Here is a 25,500-nt window from a genome sequence, read left to right as displayed (position 1 = left end):
TGCATGAATGGTGAGCCATGCGGCCTGTGGATCATGTCTCAATCCAGTCATTTAAAACATGGTTCAAAGTGAACTTTGCCATCTGAACTGGCACTTTGAGAATGGTCGAAGTCCCAGTCCCTATGTTGGGATTTCCTGAATACTCAGTGCCTGCAAATCTCCCAAGTTCATAAGGTTTAAGGTGGGGTCAACAAGATTATTTAGCAAAGGACTATCCAAAAATGCAGGGCATGTTTTAGCTACCCAGTGGTTCAGGCCCAGTATTTTTAGCTGGGACTTGGGGACCTTAGGTCAAGTGACCTATGAGAGGCTTCAGGGAAGTCCTAGGTAACATTCTGAATGGCTACCCCTTTCATTGGCTTCTGGAAGGAGCCCATGCCCAAAAGATATTTGGAACCTGGCGGTGTATCTGTGGAACATACGGAAACCCTCTCAGGTCTTGCCAACGGAGCAGGCAGTTCCCTGATGGGCCCTGGCCTCCCCTGCCACATGACTGTGCCTCAGCAGCTCAGTTATGAATGGCAGGTGCGGTGGGAAAGATGGAACTTAGAGTCCACTGCTGGGCCCAGGTCGTTAGTGTGTGCCTTGGGAATATCCCAAGACCTCTTGTGGACTTGCTCCTCCTCTGGCTTACAAGGAGATGACAACCTCTGTGCAGAATTCCATTTAGAGTGGATCCCATGTCCCTCCCCCATGCCTTCCCTCTTCCTTCCCCTCCCTCTTCCTGCACACTCACCTCCCTGCTCACACCTGCATGCTCATTTTTCTGTTTAGGTATGTATGCTACCTAAACTCATTCAAGACTCTAATTGCTGCTTTGGTTGTCTATGCTGGGAAATGTAAGATACTGAGGCTGTGTGCTCCTCTGGGGGTATTTGTCTAGGCATGCATGGGTGCAGTGAGTATTTAAGTATGTGAGTAGGCATATGTGCATGCACATATGTGTGCATGTGTGTGAATTTAGGTATGCATATGTATATGCACACATGTGATTTTAGGTGTGTGTGAAGGTATGTAATGTATTTAGGTATGCATGCATGTATATGTGCACATATGTATTTAGGTATGATAATATATTTAGGCATGCATGTGAGCACTGTGTGTATGTATGTGGTGTGTATGTATTTGCATGTGTGGCATATGCATGATGTGCAGCCTAGTTCAGGGCCTGGGTGCATTTAGAAATCCTCCATAAAAATCAGCTGAATTTGAATCTCAAAACAGCCCACCCATTTGAGAGAAGTAGACCCAAGGCTTCCATGAGCCCATTCTGAGAATACCTTGATGCACAAACAGTTCAGAATCCATGAATCCAGTTCTGGGTGCTTTAGGACACACCTCCACTGCCCGCACTGGGCTGGGTGGTGATGGAAGGGTAGGGTTAGGCTGAGCTCTGGAGACTAAGGATCTGTGAGCACCCAGTTCCACTTCCTACCTTTGGATGACCTTAGTATCTAAACAGGGAGGACACCCCCCGTCATGGGGCTGGTGTGAGCACCAGCTGTAGGAGGTCAAACGCAGCCCATGCTCAGTCCCTCAGGGCAATGCACACCCAGAGCGGGTGAACCATTCGCAGTTCCACAGTGACAGCCAACATACTTTAGCTGGCGTGGTAGCTACTGACGTCACACACAGTGCCACACTAGAGAGAGTGTCCGGCCAGGAGTTAAGAACAGACTGAGGCAGTGCCCGCAGGTGTGCCTTTCTAGTGGTGCCAGGAAGTCCTGCTAGAAGGCTGTGCTGCTGCTTCCCCACATGATGCTTTTGGGACAAGCAGCTGTGTGTCCTCAGCAGGAGAGGTGGGGTGGGTCAGTTTCTGTAGGATTTTACACAACAGACCCTCAAATTTAGACAAATGCACCTTTAGGGACATCTGTACCACTGCTTGCTGTTTGCCAAGCCCAAGGCAATGATGCAGATGCACACCAGCATCCTTTGTAAACAGAACATGCAAAGTCAAGGCGAGCCAGGCCTCCCCGGCACCCACCTGCTGCCCTCTCAATGGGGTTCATATACAAACCATTTCAAAGAAGCCATTTTATTGAGCCTTGGGGCTCAATAAGGCCTGAATTCAGGTCAAAATGAAGGTGAGACTTATTTTAGATTAAATATTGATTTAGAGTAGGAATGCTGAGAGGTGGGGCAGGCTGTATGTGCAGCAAATGGCTCCCTGATTTTCGCCCCTCTCCAGGCTTGGCATACCTGAAACAAAGCATGTAGGACTCATTCAAGACTCTAATTGATGTTTTGGTTGTCTGGGCTGGTTAATTTAAGATACTGAGGCAGTGCACTCCTCTGGGGGTACATGGAGCCCCTCTCAGAGCCCCCCACAGCAGCCCCCCCGGTTGAAGTCCCCTTGTGCCCCAGGGAACCCTCACACAGGAGACGGGCTCTTCTTGAGAAGTGCTGGGTACCCAGACAGAAGCGGAGGAGGCCAGAGATGGGCCAAGGGCCCAGGGCAGGGCTGAAGCTCATCTAGTTTCAAGTGCTCAGTGAGGACCGGAACGTGTCTCCAGTCTGGGCTGACCCACCCTGTCACCTGGCCCAGAACTACTGTTCTGCACAAGGAGGCAGGAAGAGGGAACTTCTCGGGAAGGATGGGGAGATTTGCTAATACCAGGGAGGAACCGGAAGCAACTGTCTGGCCAGGAACAGGGGCTCCACTTTCTGTCAGTGCTACAGCTCAGCCCCCTGCACTGTGTCTAGAGACCACCAAGATGTGTGGAAACCTGGGAAATATAGGCTCATGCTGAAAGCAAATGGAAGGCAGCAGGCCTCCAGCTCTGAAGCCCACTTTGGGCAGTAACTGACCCTAGCTGGGCCTCATTCTTCGCCAGGGTTGGTCCAATGCCAAGAAGCTCCAGGCCTAGTTAGGACGGAGCTTGTGAGAGTGTCCAGACACCAAGCACAGGGCCTGTTGGGTGGAGCTCTCTCAGCTGACACTGCTCTGCTCCACAGGGAAGCCCCCGAGGAGTGGGAGGAGGGGATACCTGCCTTGCTGATCTCTTACCCCAGGATCTGAGAAGGGAACCCGCTCCCCCAAGAATCTGTCCAGGCATCTTCTCTGCTCAGGCTGTATGGGAGGTGCCCATGGGCCACAGCGTGGGCATCTGAACTCGGGCTCTGGCACTTTCTTCATCTGTAAAGTGAGGCTCTGTCCTGTGTTCTGCCTGCCTCAGGGGTGGGTGTGAGACAGAAGGAGAGGGGCTTCACCAGGAAGCAGAAGCTTAGTACAAAAGGAGGGAGTGGTGGTCTCTGCCCTGAAGCAACACTGACCTCGGACTCTGATGCGTCTGCTGACTTCCCCTTGAGGCTCCCGCCCTCTGTCAGCACGGCACCATTGTACTTGTCACAGATGTCCTCATCTGAGTAGTGCAGGCCACCAGGGCTTGGTCGCGGTGGGGACCTAGGATGAAAGTGGACATGGCAAGTTACTTCTGGGCAAAGACACTCCCCCAAGGCCTCCCAAGATGCTGCTGGCCTTGACCATGAATGGGAGGCAGGCCACAGCCTGTGCACCACTGTGGTCACCTGGTGATTCTGCAGCCTCTCTTCCTGTGCCTGTCAGCCCAGGGACTGTGCTGGGCCTAGGGCATGGGGTGAGCTGTTCTGTCCCAGAAGATGCTCAAGTGGGTGACACTGTGGCTGGGAGCAAAGACAGAGCAGGTGCTTGGTGCTGTGGTGAGCAGGGGACGGAAGCCATGGGGAATGGTCTGACCTGCCAAGCTGGAGGTGCCCGGGTATCCTGGGCTGGGTCAGGGTGGAGGGAAGGTTGCTATGGCATTTGTCCTCTGTGGTGGGCAGAGTTCTAAGGTGGTCCCCATCCCTGCCCCCTGGGTCATCTGTCTCCTCAAGTATGGGCAGGGCCTGTGATGTGCTTCTAACCAGTGTAATACGTGGAAGGAGAGGGGTGTTGTGCTGGGATCAGGTTATGGAATATGGAAAAGGTGAGGGCTGTCTCTCCCACCCCTCTCAGGACCACATGAGGTTAAATGATACTGGAAATAGAGAGTCTTCCTGGCCTTGCACCAGCCAATGTCAGGAAGAAGCCAGGGCCCTTGGTCACAGGGCCCGTTGGAATGCGTTCTACTGAGTAGTTGGGAAGAAGATATTGCCTAGCCCAGGCTACAGAAGAGAACCCCGTGCTGACTACACCAGGATTGTGGCCCCTGGGAACCCAGCAGAGGGCCAGCAGAGCCAGGCCCAAAGTCCTCCCCCACAGAAACTGCGAGGCAGTAAATGTGTGTTGGTTTAAGCAGTTACATTTGTCACCAGCAATAGAAAACAAACACAGCCTCAGCCCTCACCTCCTGGTGACTATCATCTTGTGACTGAGTAAAAGCCCAGACTGCTCTACAGATGGAGAAGTCACCACTTGGGGAGAAAACTCAGAGCACAAACCGATCCGTCTTTAAATGCAGCAGGGCTGAGCATAGCCTACTGCCCCAGGCCTGTTCAGGGACTCGCTAGCTTGTGGCCAGCCAGACAGGCAGGGTGTACTGCCCATGTCCTTGAGGGGAGTATCCTCATGTCCAGGACTCTCACGTTAGGAGGACAGAGTGCAGGGCCAGGTGGTGGTTGCAGATGGGGTGACCTCTGTCCCCCAGAGGTTAAAGTAACCCTGGTGATCAAGCAAGGAGAAGCCACTGTCCAGGAAGCCAGGCGCAGGGTAGACGAGGCGTGGGGGGGCGGGGACCCTGGTTTTATGCATAGCTACTGCCTCCTTCAGGTTGGCTCTGTCTCATTTTTTTTCAGAAAAGGCTCAGGGAAGGCCCAAAGGCCTCCTTCCTTTCCACTTCAAAGATAATTTATTTTTGGAAAGACTTCATTTGTCATATAACCATTTGGGTAAATCATTTTTTCCCTCATACTGTGCTATATACCCAGTCCTTTTTCATTTTTTTAAACATTTTCTTAGTTGTAGATGAACACACAGTGTCTCTATTGATTTTTATGTGGTGCTGAAGATTGAACCCAATGCCTCACACATTTGAAACAAGCACTTTACCACTGAGCTACAGCCCCAGCCCCATACCCAGTCCTTTTTATCTTTTAATTGAGGATAGAATCTCACTAAGTTGCTGAGGCTGGCTTTGAACTTGTGTTCCTCCTGCCTCAGTCTCCTGAGAAGCAGGACTCACAGGTATGTCACTGTGCCTAGTTCCATTTGGGTAAATCTTTTAATCTAAGGTGTCTTCTCACAAAGAAGTGGGCACCACAACATAAACAAAGAGACGGGAACTAATCATGCCACACTTAAAGGTACCTTGGACCTGATGCTGGAGGACCGAGGCCGAGCAGCCCTACCTGTCCAAGGGTCTGCACCCTTTTGGAGCCCCATGGACAGGCAGACCTGCCTCCAGGATCCTTCTGCTGCATTTGGGACTTCAGATTTTTTTTTTTTGTCTTGGTTTTAGTTTGTCCTTGGTTTCCAGAAACTTCAGGATGGTTTGCATGGACCCTTTCAGGAAGTCCAGGACGCTGCCTGGAGCCAGTTGACATGGATGCCTGAGCCAACCCAGTGAGTGCCATTGGAATGCCACAGCTGCAGGTCAACGGGGCTGAGGGCTTGGGCTCCCATCAGACCACCCAGAGGCTGTGCCCAAGCATTGTCTGAGCTAAGAAGCATCAATTGAAATATGAAAATGTGACCTTGGAGATGTGGCCTTAGAGCTTAGAGATAGCCACATCAACATGCTGGAGAGAGAGATGCTCTGTGGCCCAAATCCATGGCCCGTGGGCCCACCCAGGTCTGCTCATGAGAGGCCCTCACAGTCCCGAGCTTCTGGGACACTTCCTGGCTGTGAGGCTAATGGTGCCCCTCTGCCCAAGGCTTCCTCACCAACCGGGGGAGCTCCGACCTGGCTAGCCAGTCATCCCAACAGCATCCCTGGAGTTACCTGCAGGCTCTCGTTCTACTAATACGAGACTGACTTCTCCCTGTTACAGGAACCCTCGGGGAAATAAATCTCTGTGGGTTGAGACCCTCCCACTTCACCACAAAATGATTTTTTCGGGGGAAGCCTATGGACTTAACAAACCAGACTGCTGTCTGTCCTGGGGCCATGTGCTTCAAAGCTACGAGCCTCTCTTAGGAGCCTGAAGACAGATTGCAGCAAAGGAGCAGAGCATGTAATATTTTAAAATTCTGTGTGACGAGTCCCTCTTGGTCTTGAAATTATGTGATTGCTTTTCCATAATTCTGTGACGATTCTGTGAGCTTGCCTCTCAGTAGACAAGTGGAGTGAAAGATGTGACCAGAGTCACCGCTCACTCCCCTTCCTGCCCGAGGAGAGCAACATGGTGGCTGGCATGCTTGGACTGGCCTCCAGGGTGCTGGCCAAGAGCCAATGGCAGGTGGGAGACCCACTGTCTGCCTGCCTCCTCCAAAAGCTGAGGGCCTCTGTTATCTCTGACCTCAGCACCCTTCTAGCGATTTGAGTGTCCCAAACAGGCAGAGAACAGGAACCACTGAGGCTACCTGTGGGCAATGCTTACTACAAGAGCTTTGCAGAAGGGAAAAACAGCTGTGTGAAGGGAAATAGCGACCTTTACTCTGCCTGATGGTATGTGATGTTTTTGCAATAAAAGCAAATCCCCGTGGAGCCAGGCCCAGAAAGAAGAGGCCCCTCATACTGCCAGGCATGGGTAAGACCCCTGCGAGTCTGCTCCAGGAGGACATCCCCAGGTATCTTGTTTTTTTCTACCAGACTCTCAAGACCAGAAGACCAGGCTCTGCAAGTCAAGTAGGTCAAGGTTATCCTGCTCATCTCCGGGGAACTTACTTCCTGCTCAAACTGGGAAAAGGATACGAGGGAAGAGGTCATGGTGGGAGGTCACTCTTGCTGTTTTCCCACACACATCTGAAATGGCCATTTGCAATTCAGGAAAATGTGGAATCCATCAAATGACAAAAACAACCACTTCCCCTCTAGGACATGCATGAGCCTGCTGCAACCCGTGTGACTCCCCTGACCCAAGTTTTCCACTAAGTGACGGTGAAGGCTAACCTGGTGACTTTCAGGTGTCCTAGGTCTTGGGCCTCCACACCTGAGGTCCCACCCCTTTTTCATTTCCCTGAAAATGCACTGGAAACTTCTCTCATCCTCTGCAACCCTACCCCTGCCAGAGCCAGTGTGCCTTGGGGTCTTGGAATCATGCCTGTTAGGGGGTTATGCTCGGCTTTCTGGATCAGCACGGGGGAATTTGTGGGCATGCCCTGGACCACCACCGAGACCTGGCTGACCCAGGCCTACCTATTGCCTCCTTACCTGGTCCCATTTTTCTTGGAGAAGGTGCTTTTGACATTGAGGTGGCGACTGTTGAGCTCCAAGGCAGCAAATCCTCCATTATCCAGGGTCACAGATTCCTCCATGTTGGAGATGCTCTTACCTAAAGCCCCACAAGGAAAGTGAGCACAGCTTTACTAGCCTGCCAACCATGGCCACCACACCAAGCCACACAGTCAAGGTCAGGAGTGCCTGCGGTCCTGCTAGATGTAGAAGCCAGAGCCACACTGCTTTAGCTCTGGAGGCAGGTACAGCTGAGCTGGGGAGCATCACTATGTATCAAATGCTGTGCTGCAGCAAAATGACAATATTAGCATTTCAGCGTTTATTTTGCCTGATGCCAAAATTCCAGTTTACTGGCCAATATTTTATGAAAATGTGCTTGGAATGTATAAACTTATTAAAGTCAGTGAAGTTAAATACTTAATAAATTTCAAAATAAAAAATGCACAGTCATATAAAAAAAGCCAGGAAGTTAAAGGGAAATGTATATGGGTATGGTAGCTAAAGAAAGGGCACAGGATTTTTTTAATTAAGTAAGAAAAATGCTCCCAGATGGACAGCAGTGCTGGTGGTGTGTCACTGAATCAGCTAACCAACGGTATACTTTTTAAAAAGTAAATTTACTAATACACACCAGAACATATTAGCAGATGAAATGAACGCGGGTGAAGGAAACCAAACCACATGGCCTCCCTTCTCATTGGCCATGGGAGCCCCGGTCCTCATGCCTGTCATGAACTTGGCCTGTTCTGTGCCTGTCCCCTTCATCACTGCCCCAGCCCCGAGGCCCTGATCCTAGGCAGGGTCACCCCTCCGCGCTCTCCTGAATGCTCGGGCTGGAAGTCCCTTCCCCAGCCTCCTCTGGCCTGCTCACCCCTTCCTCCAGGTGGGGGCAAATGTTTCCGTGGTTTGAATATAATGTGTCCCCTAAGCCTCTTGTTGAAATTTAATCCCCATTATGGGATATTAAGAGGTGGGGCCAGGTGGGACCTCTAAGAAGGAATTAAGTCTGCCCTTATGAGTGGATTAATCCATTCATCTGATGGATGGATTAATGAGTTATCTGAGAGTGAGTGTGCTCTGAAAGTCAGGTTCCCCGGGTCTCTTGTGTGCTCCCTGTCTCACACTATGTGACGTCCTGTACCACCTTGGGACTCTGCCAAAAAGGCAGTTGTCACCAGATATGTCTCTGGACCTTGGACCAGAACCCTGAGCCAAAGTGAACCTCTCTTCTTTATAACTCGCCCAGTCTGTGGTATAGTGTAATCAACAACAGAAAACGGACTGAGACAGATGTCGTGAAACCAGCTGGCTCCCTCCTCAGTCCCCAGAGCACCCTCTTCCCCCCACACCTGCATCCCTCCAGACCCCATCCCGTCCTAGCCCGCCCGGGGGACTTTTGCAGGAGGACGTTTGCTTGTTCCTTAGATCGCCTTCTGCCTTCCCTCATTGCACTGAGGCACAGACTTCATCTGTTCTGTCCCCCACCACGCTGCTGGCCCTAGGGTGGAGCCCGTGTGCAAACCAGGGCATGGCAGCTACGTGTTAACCCTGGCAGGTTCCTCTCCACGGGGCCCCTGGCATCCTCTACCTGTCGCGCTGCTCTGTGAGCCACAGAGAAACGGACAAGTGCAGAGCAGCACATGGAGAAGAACTTGCCCGTGAGTGGAGATTTGGGTTGGGGGGGGGGGCAGGAGAGGACCAGAATCAGAAAGGAACACAGCCGCGGGTGGCATCTTGGGGAGTGCCCACAGGTAGGAGCGTGACAGACACCCGGCAGGCTTGGCTTAGGTTCTGCGTGTCTCCTGGGCAGGGAGGGTAGACAGGCCTGGAGACAAGCTTGTCTTTTTTCCTCGGCTTCAATTATGATGTTAAATTAATACTCCAGGGTGAGGCTGGGTATCAGAAGCTGCAGGTCAGATCTGTCTTTTTAAGTCTGCTTTCCAGATGGAGAAGGAGGGTGAAAAGCAGGGAGATTTTCTATGCGCCACACATAGGATTCTGTAATAGCATTAACTCAGTAAAATGACATGCCATTCATACATTGTAAATCCCATAGGAATAAAATCTGATTTACAGACACTTGTTAGAAGTGAATTTATACAGAAAAAAATAAATCCTTTCTTTGAGGGATGAATTGCTTAACTTTACCAAAGCAAATGGTAAGGTGTTCTAGGTGCCCAGTTCTATTAACCCCTTCAGAGTCAGGATGGACACTGCAGATGGCTGGATAAGGATGTTCTGGGCCCTGCTCCTCAGCCCAGGGGCCTGCGGGTTGGGCTATTTTTAAGAGCACCTCATCAGGGACTTCTAGAAGGACCGCTGATGGGAAACCTCCAGTGACAGAGCCAGGCTTAGAAAGAGGCCCAGTCCAGTTGGAGTCTGAGTGTCAGAGGCCCGTCAGCTCCTTGGGCTCAGCCACAGTGTGGAGGATGCTGGCTGGGACAGGAACAGGCACCAAGCTCAGCCGTTTTCTGGTGATGCAAAGAAGCGGCCTCACTAGTAATTATGAGAACTTTTTAAAATTGAGGAGAGTAAACTCACAAAGTGCCCCAGTCTTTAGCGTTTGGTGTGCGGGCTTCTCACTGTGTGAACACCCTCTGTGAAGAGCATCCTCTGCACTCTCCTGTCTGAACCTCTGCCCAGAGAAGCCCTGGAGGACGTGTACTCTTCCCAATGCTCCACCCCCACAGGATTGGGGCCACCCAGGGTGTCCTCTGGGCCTGGCCTACTGTGTCCCTGTGTCCATTTGTTGGCTTCTCTGATAAAGTGCATGCCCTGCACCAGCGGGGAGCACATGCTGGGGGCGTCACAGTGAGATGGCCCTTGGAGGGCTCAAAGCAGGACCAGGGGACATAAGACAAGGCCCCAGCTCAGGTCCAGGAGAAGGCTATTCCAGGGGAACGTTTCCGTAACAGCCACAAGACACCCCAAACAGTCGAGATGTCCAGTCCATTGTTCTCCTCATAGTGGACTCTATAATACTGATTCACATCCTCTCTAAACATTTAAAAACACAGAGCATCTGAGCAATGCTCAGAGGAGGGAATTGTGACACTGGGAACCAAGTGAGTGCCAAATGCCCCCATCACCGTGTCCAAGGCACATACATGGCTGATCTGCAGGGGGCCAGGTCCGGAGCTATTGCCTGCCTCAACTTGCTGCCTCCAGAAAGCAGACCCGCGGCATCTGCCTCGTCCGCAACAGCCCCAATGCAGTGGAAAGGTGGACAGTGGCATGGCAGCTCCGGAGGAGGAGACCCGAGGTCACCCCCTAGCTCAGGGGCACCGGGGACGTTGGGGGTGGGGAAGGTGGAGGGGACATTGCACCTGCGCCACAGTTCTTGTACTTCTTGCTCTGTCCGTGCAGCACCAGGGCGAACACTACCAGCAGGACGATGATCAGGCTGGAGAGAGCCATCACCAGCAGGAACCACCATTCCTCATAGAACGGGGCTTCCACTTTGGCTGTGGGAAAGACACAAACACACAGTGACAGCGACGGAAACCTCAGATGCAGCGGTCCTGCCAGACCAGGCGAGGAGGATGTTGTAGATGACGCCAATCACAGACAAGACATGACCACTGTCCAGTGTGGGCTACTGACCCCTTCCCTGTGGGACCCGCTCAGGCAGCAGGCACCTCTCCCCCCAGAGCAGGCTTTGGGACCTAAGCTGCTACAATTTTCTGCCTTTTCAGTGAGGGAGTCAGCTCAGGGCTCCTCCCACCTGAGACAACTCTGTCCTTGCCTTGCCCATCAAAACTACCATCATGCCTCTCCTCTTAATGTCACCTGCTTAAAAATGTTGGCTTAGCTGGGCGCAGTGTGCACACCTGTAATCCCAGCAGCTCAGGAGGCTGAGGCAGGAGGATTGCAAGTTCAAGGCTGGCATCAGCAATTTAGTGAGGCCCTAACCAACTTAGTGAGACCCTGCCTTAAAATAAAAAATACAAAGAACTGGGGATGTAGCTCAGAAGTAAAGTACCTCTGGGTTCAATCCCTAGCACCAAAAAAAAAAAAAAAAAAAAAAAGTTGGGTTAAGGTGAGGCCCTGCTTCCCTTCCTGGGTGAGGCTTCTTTCCCACCAGCCCACCTCCCTACCCCACATGTTCCTCATCGTCTCTCCCCAGCACGGAGGCAACTGTGTCCCAGATCCACTCTTTATATTGCCACCAGAGAGATCTGCCCAAGATGGAAATGAGTTGTCCCCCCAAATTCTCTGGGGCTCCCTATTAGCTCCAGATTTGAGCCTGCTCCTGCCCAGCTCAGGATTCACCCACATCTGCACTCACCTTTCCTCACAGGGCCTCACTAGGCGCGTCTGTCTGTCTGTCTACAGCTTGGCTGCCTTTGCTGGACTACATCCCTAAGGGCTGGCCCTGTGTTTTATTTATTTATCGCCTTCAGGAAAACTGAGCTGGATTACCAGCTCCAGTTTTAGATTTGTTTTTGAGAAATGAATAGAAAAGGTTTTGTGTAAAATCTGCTTTGGAAAAGGAAACCCCTCTTTCCTTGGAGTCACTGTTTGCTAAGATCAGGAAAATGGGAACTGGCTTCTTGTGGGGCCCACTTTGTGCCCTCCAGCAGCCCCTCCAGGGGAGTAGGTCCAGGCCTCCAGAGCCCTCAAGTAGGGAGCCTCTCACAGGCAGAGCCCAGGGTCTGCCTCAGCTGCCCACATCCACAGACCACACATCTACCTCCCATGAACTACCTCCCGGGAGAATGAAGACTGTGCACATACTGGGAATCAAGGGGACTTGAGTCTGGATAACATGACACCACAGGGTTTCTTAGGAAATGATAGTATTTTGAATCCAAAAGCTATAAGCAGGTTTTCAGGCTGTGCATTCAATGCTCCTCATAAAAAGTCCAACAACTCCCCAGAGGGCCACCCAGAGTGGCCAGGGTGGGCCTGACTCCAGCACAGGCAGGAAAGAGGGGCCCAGGGGGTTCTCACAGCAGGAAGGATCCCTGTGGGCATGGTGGGGGTCCTGATGTGATGAGGCCCCATGTTGACAGAGGCTGGCTTCTCTGAAGGATGTCACTGGCCGACTGTGGGCCAGGGGGCAGCTGTGGCCAGCATTTGGACACAGTGGAATCTCAGAGAAATGCTCCCTCATGCCCCACGGGGGAGGCTGAGGCCCACGTCCCAGGGAAGGCAGAGCCAGCCATCATCTTTGTGGGCAGGGACCCGCATCAGTTTTTCATGGATGGACCAAATAGACCTTTGCCACACAGTTGCGGGGTGCCACCAGGAGCTCAGGCCTGCCCTCTTCCTGTCATCAATGGATACGGGGTTCCAGTTCTTCCTCCCTTCCCTCTGGCTCCCTGGAAGGGGTCCCCACCTGATACTGCCGTGGAGGGGCTGCTGGGCTCCCCATAGCCAGCCTTGTTCACAGCCACCACCCGGAACTCATAGGTCACTCCTTGCCGGAGCTTGTCCAGGCTGACGGTGTAGGACGTGGCACTCCGGGGAATGTCCTTCACAAACATGTCCCACAGGCCTTCATCTGTAAGAGGGACAGTAAAACAGCAGAGGTGAGGCTGCTTCTCTCCCAGATATGAACCCCGGGCACCCGGATGCCACGCTGGCCTGGCCAACCAGCCCAAGCCGCCTGCTCTGGATGCCCATGTGGTGTCAGGGGCTAGAGAGTCACATGGGGAGGTGGGAGGGACACCTGCTGCGTTTCCATTCCAGGACCCCCCAACTCCCCCTCTGGATTCCCCAGATCTCCTCCTCGGGGTCTCCGCTTCTTCTAGCTTGCTCCGCGGTCACTGTCGTGATGCTCTCCGGCTGGTCCCTGTGCAGCTGGGGTGTCCACCTGCATCCAGCCAAGGGGTCACGGTGGGAACCGTAAGCCCCGCCTCCCTCCCAGTGGCTGCTGGCTCTGTGGCAGTCCCCAGCCTAGCAGAGCTATAGCTGCAGAGGTGGCTTGAACTGTCCCCGTTCTGCTGCCTCCTCCTTTACAGCCATGGGCTAAGAAGGTGGCTGGGCAGAGATGCTAGGATTGTGGGGTCCGCACACAGGGTGACCACCTGCCAGCCCTCGTCCTGGATGGTGGCCCCTGGCTTCTGACCTGAAGGACACCTCCAAAGCATGCAGAGCCCCACTGATACCAAGCATCCTTTGGTGTCCCTTCAGCAGCAAACCCGCCTGGCACTCACATAGGTCTCTCTGTTCCATGCTCAGGTGCTGCCTGATGTAAGTATAAATTTTTGGAAAATACGTTGAATTTTAGCACCTTTTCCCACAGCAGCATTATTCACAGTAGTCCAAAGGTGCCCAGAGATGATGAACTGACAAGCAGAATGTGGCACACAAAGAACTATTACTTAGCCTTGAAAAGGAAGATCGTTCTGACACATGTTACAACAGGATGGGCCCAGAGGACATGGGGCTGAGTGTATAAGCTAGACGCAGAAGATGAAAGCTGATTCCACTCTGTGAGGTCCTGTAGCAGTCAAACCGGAGACAGAAAGTAGCACAGGGGCTGTCGAGGGCTGGAGGAGGGGGCGGGGAGTCAGTGTTTAAAGGGGACCGAGTTTCAGCTCGGGAAGATGAAGAGTCTTGGGCAGATGGACAGTAGTGATGGCTGAACAACATGAGTGTATTTAAGGACATGGAACTGTACACTCAAAAATGGCTAAATGTTATACATATTTTGCCACAGTTTAAAAAAAGCCAGAAAATCTGTAGAGAGGACGGAAGAAGTAAATGGGTCTGGTCTGAGACATACACCAACAGAGCAAAGATGTGATCAGTGGAATCCATCATCATAACACCAACGACCCTACAGCATCATGGCTAAACGGTTGAAATGTAGAACTAGACAGCCTTGGAGCCAAGCCTGGCCCCACTCACCGGCTGTGTAACTTTAGGCAGAGTTCTTGACCTCTCTGTGCTTCATCTATAAAATGGTGATAACAAAGTACCTACATCATAGATTGCCTTGAGGATTAAACAAGTTATTATTTATAAACTGCTTAGAACAGTGCTTCACACATAGTAAGCACTACATGAGTGTTTGTAAAATAGAATATAAATTTACTCCCTAAGGAGGTTGTTTGCTAAAAGGTGGGCTCAGAGCCCAAAATGTTCACTTGAAGTAGCAATCCTTCTCAAATTATATTTTCTTTTATAGGTACAGGTATGAGAAACTTTAAATAGCAGGAGATCTGTGGAGGAAAGGCCCATTTGAATATGCATGCCCACGCGCTGACAGCTTTATGGGCCCCGAGGGCGATCTGAGAACCATCGCATTGAGAAGCTGGAGCGCAGACATGCTCGGATGGATCAGCCCCACGGTAAACAGGAGGAGATTGCCAGGTGGAAGTCTCTGTTTGCAGAGGATTTATAGTTTGCCCCAACTAAGTCCTTACAGTCACAGGTTAATGAAGGAGAGATGTGAATGATTTTAAAGATGCACGTCCCGGAACAGGCAGGAAGGAGGAACAGTGGTGATCTGTTTCTAAATATCCACATTTATACCAGGAAAACAATCCAAATGGCAAGCTCTAGCTTAAGGTTTCTGTGTTTTGTTTTGTTTACTCCACTTAGAACATTGCAGCTGGCCCATGCCATGGTTGTTGGATGCGGTTTACTCTGAACAGCCTCTCCTGGGCCTGGGGACCTCCACCCTCCTCCTTCACCCACAGACATTCCCAGGCCCATTCTGTGGCTAGGCCCTGCTTCGCCCTCAGGGACTCAGAAGGGACTTCTCTTCTCAGTGCACAGTCTACGGCAGGGGAAGGGGAAGACACAAGACCCTGTCACCCTCTCAGTCTCACCTTTTTGAAGCCACCCTGAACCGACCCTGACCCCCACTCTAAGAAGGGATGGCTGCTCCCTGTCCACGGGTCTCCAGAGCATGGATCACATTTACCTGCCTGTCTATACCACAGGGCTCTTGAGTTTTTCAAGAGTTTAGTAAGTATTTGTCGCTCTCATCCATCTACCCACTCACCCACCCGTCCTCGTGTCCTGGGTCCCTCTGGGGCCCCGACCGTGCAGGCTTTGGGTAATGACACACCATTTCACTTAGTGCTTATTACAAGCAAGTCGCTGCTCCAAGGGCCTTGAATGTGGATTCAATTGTGTAAGGTTTTTCCCTTTTAAAAATAATTTTATGCTATAAGAGACCAAAGACAAAAATACAGACTTATAAGCCGAGTATTGTTTAAATCCACTGAAATTAAGGCAGCAGGAGCGTGAAAGATGCCCTCAGAGTGCTCCAAGGCCCAGCCGCCTCTGGAGTGGGATTTTCCAGTACCTTCTGCATTAATGCTTTGTGACTGCCAGGGGAGAAAAATGATCCCCTCCTCCACCATCACCTGGAGGCCACATTTTATTTTAAGTGCTCCATCATAGCTCCAGGAAGTGTGTGCATTTTTTATAAAAACATTTTGAAATATTGATACAAAATCTCAACACTGAACGATTTATCTAGTGATCCATTTACACTCAGAAATGGGGGGGGGGCGTGTCATACCAGGATAATTTCTTTCTGAATTAATAGAAGAAAATGTTCACTTTTATTCTGCTTAATTCTGCCTTTCCAAAATTAGCCTGTTCAGCATTTTATACTTCAGTTATAATTCACTGAGCTATTCATCCACATCAATATTTACACCGTGATCACGAGTGGAAACGAAAAATTTGGCAGTTGCTAACGCATCCACTCTTTCTCAACTGTGGGTTGTTTTTCTCATTTGTATTGTGTTACTAAATATCTCAATAAATCAATGATGGAGAAAAGTATCTCTACAAATTAGCAGGAAAAAATAACATTATGGAACTATTAGCAATAATGAGATTTGTGCAGCTGATTTCCATGTAGCAGGAGGATTCCGGTGCCTGGACTTTCAACTCAATCACCCTGGAGAGGACAGCAGGTTGGGAGAGAATCCCAGGCACACAGAGCAGACGACTCTGTCACTCAGGCGCGGCTCACCCCGAGATGCGCAGGAGATCCCAGCCTGGCCCTCCTCCTGACTCAGCCAGCTGCTGGGGCACCATCACGGGGATGGCTGGAGGAGAGGGGTCATGACCCTGGAGAGCAGACCCCCAAGGATGATGCCGGGGCGGTTGGCTCCCAGAGGACTGATCCCTGGATAATCGGTCCTCAGATGATTGATCCTTGGACAACTGTTCCATGATTGATTCCCATGTGATTTGGATGATTGAACCCTTAGGCAATTGATTCCTGGATTGATCCCCAGAGGACCGATCCCAGTGTCAAGCTTCCTGCTGGGGCCAGAGCTTTAAACCTCCTGGAGCAATATCTGCCTTCGGGCCAGACCCCTCCACTTGGTGTCTGGGGAAGCCCGGGAGGTGCGCGTAGTACAGTGAGCTCATCCCACCTGTCGGCTGGGCCCACCCTTCCCTTCCTGGTACTTTCCTGGGAAAGAACACTTTCCCAGAGTCTTGTTACTGAGTCACTGTTGGCATATCCCACCGCCAGTCTTAAGAAAGCAGGGGGACCACTGAGCACATACCCTAGGTAAGCCCCACGGTCATCACAAGCCTACACCTCGTCAACCTCAGGAACAGAGCAAACGAGCAAATGAGCACCGAAGTGTATGGCTTTGGCGCTCAACAGGATGATTTTTCTTTAAAGAACATAGGATGTTTGTCTTTGCTTCTGTTCTTGTGCTATTTGTCTGCTAAAAGAAGGGAAGTGGCTAATATGGAAGATTCCAGAAAAAGAAATCTTTTCCGGTACAAATAGGTTTTGTTCCCCGAGACCATGCTTGTTCCTAGCAGACAGAATGTGTCCGCGTTTATCTCTCAGTGCTGACATCTTACCAATGGCAGGAGGCACATGTGTTCCCAGACAAAGTCCTGATGGGCCCGGACACATGGTCTCCTCTTTTCTGAATTGAGTCAGAGCCCAGCGCAGCCCATCCGAAGGGACGTCGCTGAATGTATCCCTCCAATGACCCGGGACTGTGCTGCACACCGCAAGTACTAGGGCAGACGCCATGTCAATACAAAAGTCTGATTTCATGGACAATTAAGCAGTGTCTCCACGCTGAATGACACTGTCAGTCACCGCCTGAGATTTCTGGTTCCATTAACTCACACAACCAACAACCTGACTGTCAGCCCGCAGCTCTGAGCAAATGGAGGCCTGTTGGTTGTTTATTTCTTAAACGCTGCCATTTCTCTTTATATAAATGGTTGAGCCAGGTCAGAAATTTAACTGGGGCAGGTGGGGCTTAGATACAAAACTAAGGACACCTGATAATCAAAACACCTTTAAGCTCACTCAAGGCAGGGACAGCACGTGATGCATGTCTGTGCGCGAAGCCTAGCCTGTGATGGGGAAGGATCTGGAAAGGAGTCAGAGGTTGACACATTGTCAATGGACTTTGGCCACCAGAGGGGAACAGCGGTGGGGGCCTGATGCAGAGCCTCGGCTGTGTCCTCTGCGGCTTAAAACCTCTGTGGGTGTCAAACCTTCAGATCCTTTTGATTCAACTGAAAAGGCCCATAACCAAAGACCTGAGGAGGGACCTGGGAAGGGCCCAGGAGGACTAGAGTAGACAGCCCCCATTTCTGGTCTCTGGGCCAGAGACATCATCTGTGCAAAAGGCAAAACAAAGTCTGCCTGCACTGGGAACGTCCTAAATATGTATTTCATGGCTGCTCTGGAGAGGAAAATATATTTATAGTTCCTTTAGTACCATTCCAGTCTATTGTGTAAATATGTAAATTAGGCTTCGTGATCTACACAGTAAAATGCCTTGGAATAATTTGTGTAAATAAATCTTCTGCATCTGCCCACTGCGGGGCTGCTGCTGCCTTCCAGGGAGAACCTCAGGCACAGCCAAGAAGTGACCCAGTTGGCTGGCCAGCCTGGCGGAGCCTGATGGCTGTGTCCTTGGGCTACACTCAGGGACCACCCTCCCTGCAAAGATGAGGGGCTTGGTGTCCCAGCCTGATGCTAGTTTCAATAGTTGTTGTTCAATTTGTGTCTCTGCGATGTGGAGACCTCTTGGGAATTTGCAGGGGTGAGTGAGAGGATATGGACAGAGGAGGGAGAGGCTGACGGCCATCTGTCCAGGCTGTCTGGGCCGCGGGTTACCCCCTGAGCAGCAGGCACAGGGCTGGTGAACTTCTTGTGTCCGTGGGGCAAGCAAAGATGTAGCTGGGAGGAGACATCAGGCCAAGCAGGCCACCTGGGCCCTAGGGGTTCCTATCACAAAGGACCTCGGTCTTCCTAGATGCCAGCGGGAGGGCTCTGCCATGGCCCCTCCTAATAAAACCAGGGCCTGCAGAGCCTTCACAGACCACTCCCTGCCTGGAGAATGTCTCAGTGGAGAGCTTTGGTGGACAAAATGAGAAGATACAGCATTTAATGTTTTGTGTAATGAGGCCTGAAATCGATGACAGCTGAGACCCAGGGCCCCCAGGCACCAGCGAGGTGTTTAAACACTGGCAATCCATAAAGCCTCGTGCTCCACCCTGAGATGCTGCTGGCCTGAGTCGCAGAGGGAGGGGTGTCTTTCACAACTTTCAAGGAAAAACCTCAGGCCCAGGAGCTTGCTCAGGTTCAGTTAATGATCCGAAAGGGGAAATCACAGGCAACTGCTTTCAAATGCCCAGTAACAAAACAGAAGAGGAAACACATCTTTAGTGTTCATTGAGAAAGATGGTGTCTTCCAGGTCAGTTTCTTGTCATGTCTTGGTCCCCTTGGGTCCGTTTCACATCCTGGCACAAGCCCCGCTGAGCACAGACCTCCAGCTGACATCAGAGGCTTCTGCACGAGGCTGGGGCCCAGCGTGAAGTCTGAGCAACAAGCCAATTAGTTCTCCTGCACTCTGCTTTCCCCAGGCCTGGAAGCTGCATCTAGCCTGCAGGCATCCTGCTTCCAGAATGAGGGCGGACAATGAGCACCTGCAACTTGAGGAGAAATTAAATGGCTCCCCATGCAAGTGTGAGAACCAAGACTTCACCCTTTGGGGGGAAGTGTCATGGTGGGGTCACGAGAGCGGAGATGCCAAGGCCAGGCCCTGTGTCTGTCTGGTGATGTGTTATATCCCCCACTGCTGATCTCTGACACGGGGAAGCTCTTTTCAAAGACACTGGTGCTCTTGACTGAACAGCGTGAGGCCATTCACATCTCTTATTATTATAATCATCATTTTAGATTGAATTTTCCATTCTGAAGTCCTTGGAGAGTCCCAGGTAGTTGTTATAAGAAATAATACAGAGGGGTCCCACATATCCAGCTTCCCCAGGGGTGACATCTGGCAAAATAGCCAGGATGTCGTCATGATGCAGTTGAGGATAGAACATCTCTGGAGCCCTTGTAGGGCCAGGTGGCCACTGGGAGTCTTCTACAGCAAGGAGATAGTGCTTGGTGGGGAGGCAATCATTAGCAGGACTCTGGTTTTCTAGTGCAGGATTCTTAACCTGTCCTTGGTTCTGTGTACTCCTTTGACTCTTAAGGATATCTTTACAGAATAGCTTTAGTTGCATAAAGTTAAAAAGAAAACCAATGACATGGGTAATGTGTCAGTTACCTAGAGGCATTGGAAACTCCTGGTGACCTCTGTCTCCTGGCTAGTGCTGGGGGTGGACTGTGGGTATTTTCTTTGCATTGCTTGTTTAGCTATGTGGCTCTTTGGAAGCTGGATTTAGATGACCTGAGACCACCGTTGTCCCAGGGCAACTCGGGAGTCTATGCTTCTTCACAAGCTCATTGATTAAGAAGGCTTAGCAGAGTCAACCAACAACTGTAATTTCAAAGTCATGGGGAGTGAAATGATCTGTGAACACCGGGTGTCCTGTGATAGTGTTGGGGTCCTGCTGCGACTAGGAGGTTACCCACCTGCCACTACCTGTTGAACTATGCCTCCCCCAAACCACTAATTCAAGTCAAAAATCATGACCCCGAAAGCTCAGGATGGCCTGATCAGGAAACAGGGTCACCACAGACATAATAGGTTAACATGAGTTTGTAGTAGGGCCAGGCTTGCTTTTTATAACAGTTCACTCTTTCAGAAACTCACTCACTCCGAGATACTAACATGAACTCTTTCTGAGGGTAGCACTGCTCAGCTTCCACAGGGCCCCACACTGGGGACCAAGCTTCTAACACATGACCCTACTGACCTGAGGGTGAATGACTATATGGGACTCTATGATAGCTCAGAATGGAAGGTTCAATTTAAAATGATGATGATAATAATAAGAGACATGGGTGGCCTCACCCCATGCAGTCAAGAACACCAGTGACTTAAGAGCTTCCTGGTGCCGGAGATCAGTGATGGGGAATGTAACCCATCACACACTCAAACCAAACACAGCAGACCCCAAGGTGGGCCAGGAGAACTCACAAGCCACCTTTGGAACACATGCTCTCCCTAGACTGGGGAGAGAAATGTTTGCACCGTGTCCCTATTTCAAAGAAACCCCTGTCCCTGGCTGCCTCTCCCTCAGCCTCCGCAGTCCCTGAGGCCCAGACCTGACTAGGACATTCCTCAGAGCCCTCAACCAAGCTCTGAAGGTGCTCTTGCATGGTGGAGGGCTGGTTGGCTGATCCAGGAGCCACCTGCTGACAGAGGTATAGGAGACCTGGTGGCCATGGAAGGTCCCCAGTAACTCCCGATCCTTCATCAACTTGGGATATCTGTCTCCAGAAGAGGTTGAATGTCTTGCTCAGCACACACCATCAGGTCAGTAGGTCTAAACATATGCATTCAGAGCCAAAAAATTTTTCATGGTGCTTTTCAGGTAGAATTTCTCTTTGGAAGTTTCTAGAAACTAGAAACTAGTTATATCTAACTAGTAACCTTTCAAAAGCAAGCTGTTGGGAGAGGAGGAAAGAACCTTCTCTGACACAGTGATGGATGTAACTTTGAGGATCTTTCCTCTTGGTCTAATAGCCTTTTAAAATATTAGACTAAAATGGCTCCTCATGCTTAGTCTGCCGGCAGAGGGCTTGACAGCTCCTTCCCGAATGCATTCCTGGAACATTACCTGTTTTCATGCTCAGATGTTCTTGATTAACTGTACAATCATTTGAAGGTCATGGTGAAGCTGCTCAGTGTTCTCCACGTTTGGTGGTAACCTCCAGCTCCCAGCAGTAATATTCAACTCAACCCATCAGAAATTCACTCTGGATAATGTCCACCCTTCTTATTAAAGCAGAATGGAACTCTTATACACTGTTGGTGGGAATGTAAATTAGTATAACCTCCATGGAGAACAGTATGGAGGTTACTTGAAAAACTTATAATAAAACTACCATACAATTTAGCTATCCCACTCCTGGGTATATAACCAAAGGAAATGAAGCCAGCTTATGAAAGAGACACCTGCATGCTTGTGTTTATTGCAACACTCATCACAATAGCCAAGATATGGAATCAGCCTAGGTGCTGAATAGATAAAGAAAATGGTGTGCGTATCTATACACTATGGAGCAGTATTCAGCCATAAAGAAGAAAGAAATCCTGCCATTGGCAGCAAAGGGGGTGGAAGAGGAGGACATCATGTTAACTGAAATAAGACAGACAGAAAGACGAAACAAAGAATCAAGCTAAAAATAGAACAGTGAGTACCAGGGACTGGAAGGGCACGGCAGGTGGGTGAAGGTGGAAGAGGGGATGAGTGGTCAGTGTCCACTGTGCCTGTGTGGCATTATCACACTGGATCCCTTTTCTATTTTAATCAATATATGCTGATTAAAAAAAACACAAGTGAACAAGATTAAGATGAGGTAGAATGGAAGGGGGGGAAAGAGAACTCTTTGGTTGGATAAGGCAGGAAATGGGTCTCAGACCTCATTTTTGGAAGCCTCAAAGGTAAAGCAGACGATGTGCCATGTTCACTGTTAATAAGGATCGTCACGATTATCAGATACGAGCACAGCTCTTTCCACAGGTTGCCAGCATTAGACTCCTGAGATGAGTCCCTGAAAACATCCCGGATCTTCCTGATGAGCTGAAATTTCTGAAGTGCCCTTCAGGCCTCACCTACCTATTTCTGAGAATGACAATTATCGTTCTCCTCAGAGTCATGTGGCTAGAGCATCATGAATCGAATGCCCAGGAGGTTAATAGCACAGCTGTGGTTATGAGGACCCAAGCAGGGGGCGAGAAGTAAGCCCCTCCTCCAGCACATGGCCCCTCAGCCCCACCCTGCTGGGGACACACAGGAGAGAAAGAGGCAAGGGGTCCCTGTTACCCAGACTCCTCCAGTCTGCCTTCAGCTTGGCTGAAACCCCCTCCCTTGAGCAGCCCACCAGGCCCCACAGCCCCTACCTGAGGGCCTGGCCTCTATGACGTAGCCTGTGGTGGGTGTGTGGCCTGCAGGGCCCTCTGTCCATTGCAGAGTCAGTGCAGAGGCAGATTTGGTGACCAAGATGTCTCTAGGAGAGCCTGGGGACCCTGCAGGATGAAAGGAATGGTTAGACAGGGCCCTGGGGATTCCTCCTCCCAGGGTGTGGGGAGATGTGTCTAGTTCTCCAGGTGGCTTCTTGGCCTCATGGGAAAACAGCAGACTGTCTGAGGACAAAAGGAGGAGAGGCAGGCAGCGTGCCCGGCACTCAGCGGTGCTTCCTAAATGATGACTCTGATGCCGTGCCTATCCAGTGCCTAAACCAGGCCAAAGAGTTTACTAAGCAGGACGTTACATGATCCTTCTTCATGACATGTGAAAACTTTTAAATTGTGTTTATTTCAAAAACTGAATTCATGTCAGGCATGGTGGTGCACATTGGTAATCCCAGCAACTGAGGAGTCCACGGCTGGAGGATTACAAGTTTGAGGCCAGCCTCAGTAACTCAGTGAGGTTCTAAGCAACTTAGCAAGAAGGTCTCAAAATAAAAAATAAAAAGGGCTGGGGATGTGGCTCAGTGGTAGAGTTCCTCTGGGTTCAATCCCTAGTACCAATAAATAAATAAAAATTAAAAAGTTGAATTCACTTATTTTCTTTGGTTTCCCCAGAAAACAAAACATTTCTATGCTTAAGGTCTAAGAACTTGTTCACCTATACATGACAATCCACCTGCTGAAGTTCGCGATATCACCAGACTTTCATGCTGCCTCAGCATCCCCAGCTCTGCAGACCAAAACATCTCTGCTGAGATAGTAGAAAACCCTCAGCAGGACAGACCAGCAGGTGGAACTGAAGTTTCGATTCACACTCAGCCTTCTGCCTGCGGAGCCCCACTTACCCTCGGCTGGCCCAGCGGTGACATTGGCTTGGAGCTCAGGTCCATAGGTAATGGTCCGTGCTTGGACACGGAAGAAATAGGTCACTCCTTTTGTGAGGTCCCGCACCTTCAGCCAGCGCTGCCAGTTCCCCTTTACGTCCACCGTCACCACCTTGCTCACCCCTAGAGGGTCCAAAGGCAAAGGAAAAAAGGGGCTGAGCTTGGAGAAGCAATGAGCCCATCAGATCTGTTGTGATAGCAGGGAAAACAGCCCCTGCGGTTAGCTAAGGAAGTATTTCTTATAATTAGGAGGAGTTTAAGTGGTGATCATGGCCAATTTTCAGCACAGATAAGTGTAATTAGAGTTTAAACTTGATAAGTGGTGCTGACGAGGGAAGGAACAAAGCCGACAGACAGCAGAAGGTGGCCGACCTCACAGAGAGTCACAGGACTACCTGTGGGCAGCATGGGTGGGGAGCCGGCACCCCACGGACCCTGAGCTGTACGAAGTCCTGTGTCACTCATGTAGGTGGCCATAAGCCTCCTGACTTAGTCACCAGGGGTAGGAGAGTATGGAAGGGATGGAGGAAGACCATCAATAAAGTTAAATGGTGGGCTTCCCCCCAAGGCTCTGCAGCCTGACTGGGTTGGCCAACCCAGGGCCTATAGGCCTCACAGCCCAAGAGAACAGCTGTATGTCTTGGAGCAAGGATGAAGACGTGTTTATTTATCACTGCCTGTTTTGATGCTTCCATTTAGAGAACTATGACAAGAGTTCTTATTCATGAATATGTAAACAAATGAATAATGCAAAGTGTTGGTTGTATTAAGCACACGAATCCCCCATTATCCATGGGATATGTCTGAAGACCGCCAGTGTATCCTGAAACTGTGGATAGTATCAAACCCCATAAACACCAGGTATTTTACTAGTATCCTGCAGCACTGCCACTTAGTATGAGAATTAATCTGTCCCTCATGTTTTATGCCCATGCCTCCTTTGCACCATTGCTTTCGTACTTTGGGGCTATCACTAAGTAGCATAGGGTTACTTGAACACAAATACTGTAACACTGTGACAGTTGATTTGATAATGAGACCATATTAAGTGACTAACAGGTGGGTAGCACATACAGTGTGGATACAATGAACTAAGGGCTGATTCACATCCTAGCCAGGGCAAGATAGGATGGTGTGAGATTGTGCCAAACTGCTCAGAATGGAACACAGTTTAAAACTTACAAATTGTTTAGTTCTCAAATTTTCCATTTATTATTTTCAAGCTGTAGTTGGCTTCGGTTAATGGAAACCATAGAAAGCAAAACTGTGGATAAGGAAGATTACTGTATAATTAGAAAATTGAGATTTAACATTTAGGGGAAGGATAAATACTGAAAATTAAATAAATTTAGCATTTTCCAGAAGGGAAAATGGGGTCCTATGGTTAAGTAAGTTTGAAAATGGTGCCTTTTTTTTTAAAACTAGTTAATCAAGTTCCTGACCACAGATTTCTCAGAGCTCTGGGTGGACTAATATCTACTGGGCAGTTGTTGGAGGAGGAGGTAAGGATGCTGCATTTCCATGCCTTACTGCTCAGCAGAACTGCTTCCCATGGAGCACGGGGAAGAGGTGCACTTGGAGGACCATGCCTCCTGCCCTGGGTCCAGCTGCCCACCCTGGCGTCCCCAACACAGCACTCTAGGCGCTAGCCTTGGTGCAGAAGGACATGTGGTAGAGTTCAACACCTCTCTGAGGTTCTGTCTGCCTTTTAGCTGGTTCACTGGTTTCATATTATGCTTTCTATAAAACATTTATTCTGCTAAATTATTTTCTTCCAAATTATTTTAGTGTATCTTCACTGTTTTTAATTGACCCTCCAAAATGGGGTTTTCTATAGAAAAATGGGGCTTCTTCTGCCCAGAGAGCCTGACCCCAGTCTTATATATGCTGCTCCAGAAAGAGGATTCAAGGACAACCACCCACAACCCTAACTGTCATCCACAAATGAAAAGGGTCCTGTCAGATGTAGAGTTATTCTGGTA

At 50.2% G+C, this 25,500-nt stretch overlaps 1 protein-coding gene across 1 annotated transcript in view; it reads right to left on the bottom strand.

Annotated features, from left to right (window-relative positions):
* Positions 1-25,500, bottom strand: part of Sdk1 (sidekick cell adhesion molecule 1) — an 866,268-nt gene that overhangs the window by 11,379 nt on the left and 829,389 nt on the right. Inside the window, exons 39-44 of the mRNA XM_076840017.1 lie at positions 23,480-23,641; positions 22,566-22,691; positions 12,637-12,801; positions 10,622-10,759; positions 7,272-7,392; positions 3,277-3,406 (exon numbers count right to left, since the gene is read on the bottom strand). Coding sequence (XP_076696132.1) covers positions 3,277-3,406; positions 7,272-7,392; positions 10,622-10,759; positions 12,637-12,801; positions 22,566-22,691; positions 23,480-23,641 — 842 coding nt within the window. The remainder of the gene's footprint in view (positions 1-3,276; positions 3,407-7,271; positions 7,393-10,621; positions 10,760-12,636; positions 12,802-22,565; positions 22,692-23,479; positions 23,642-25,500) is intronic.

The sequence above is a fragment of the Callospermophilus lateralis genome, chromosome 19 (genome assembly GCF_048772815.1).
Source record: "Callospermophilus lateralis isolate mCalLat2 chromosome 19, mCalLat2.hap1, whole genome shotgun sequence".
NCBI classification, from domain to species: domain Eukaryota; kingdom Metazoa; phylum Chordata; class Mammalia; order Rodentia; family Sciuridae; genus Callospermophilus; species Callospermophilus lateralis.
This window is presented reverse-complemented; position numbering and strand designations above follow the sequence as displayed.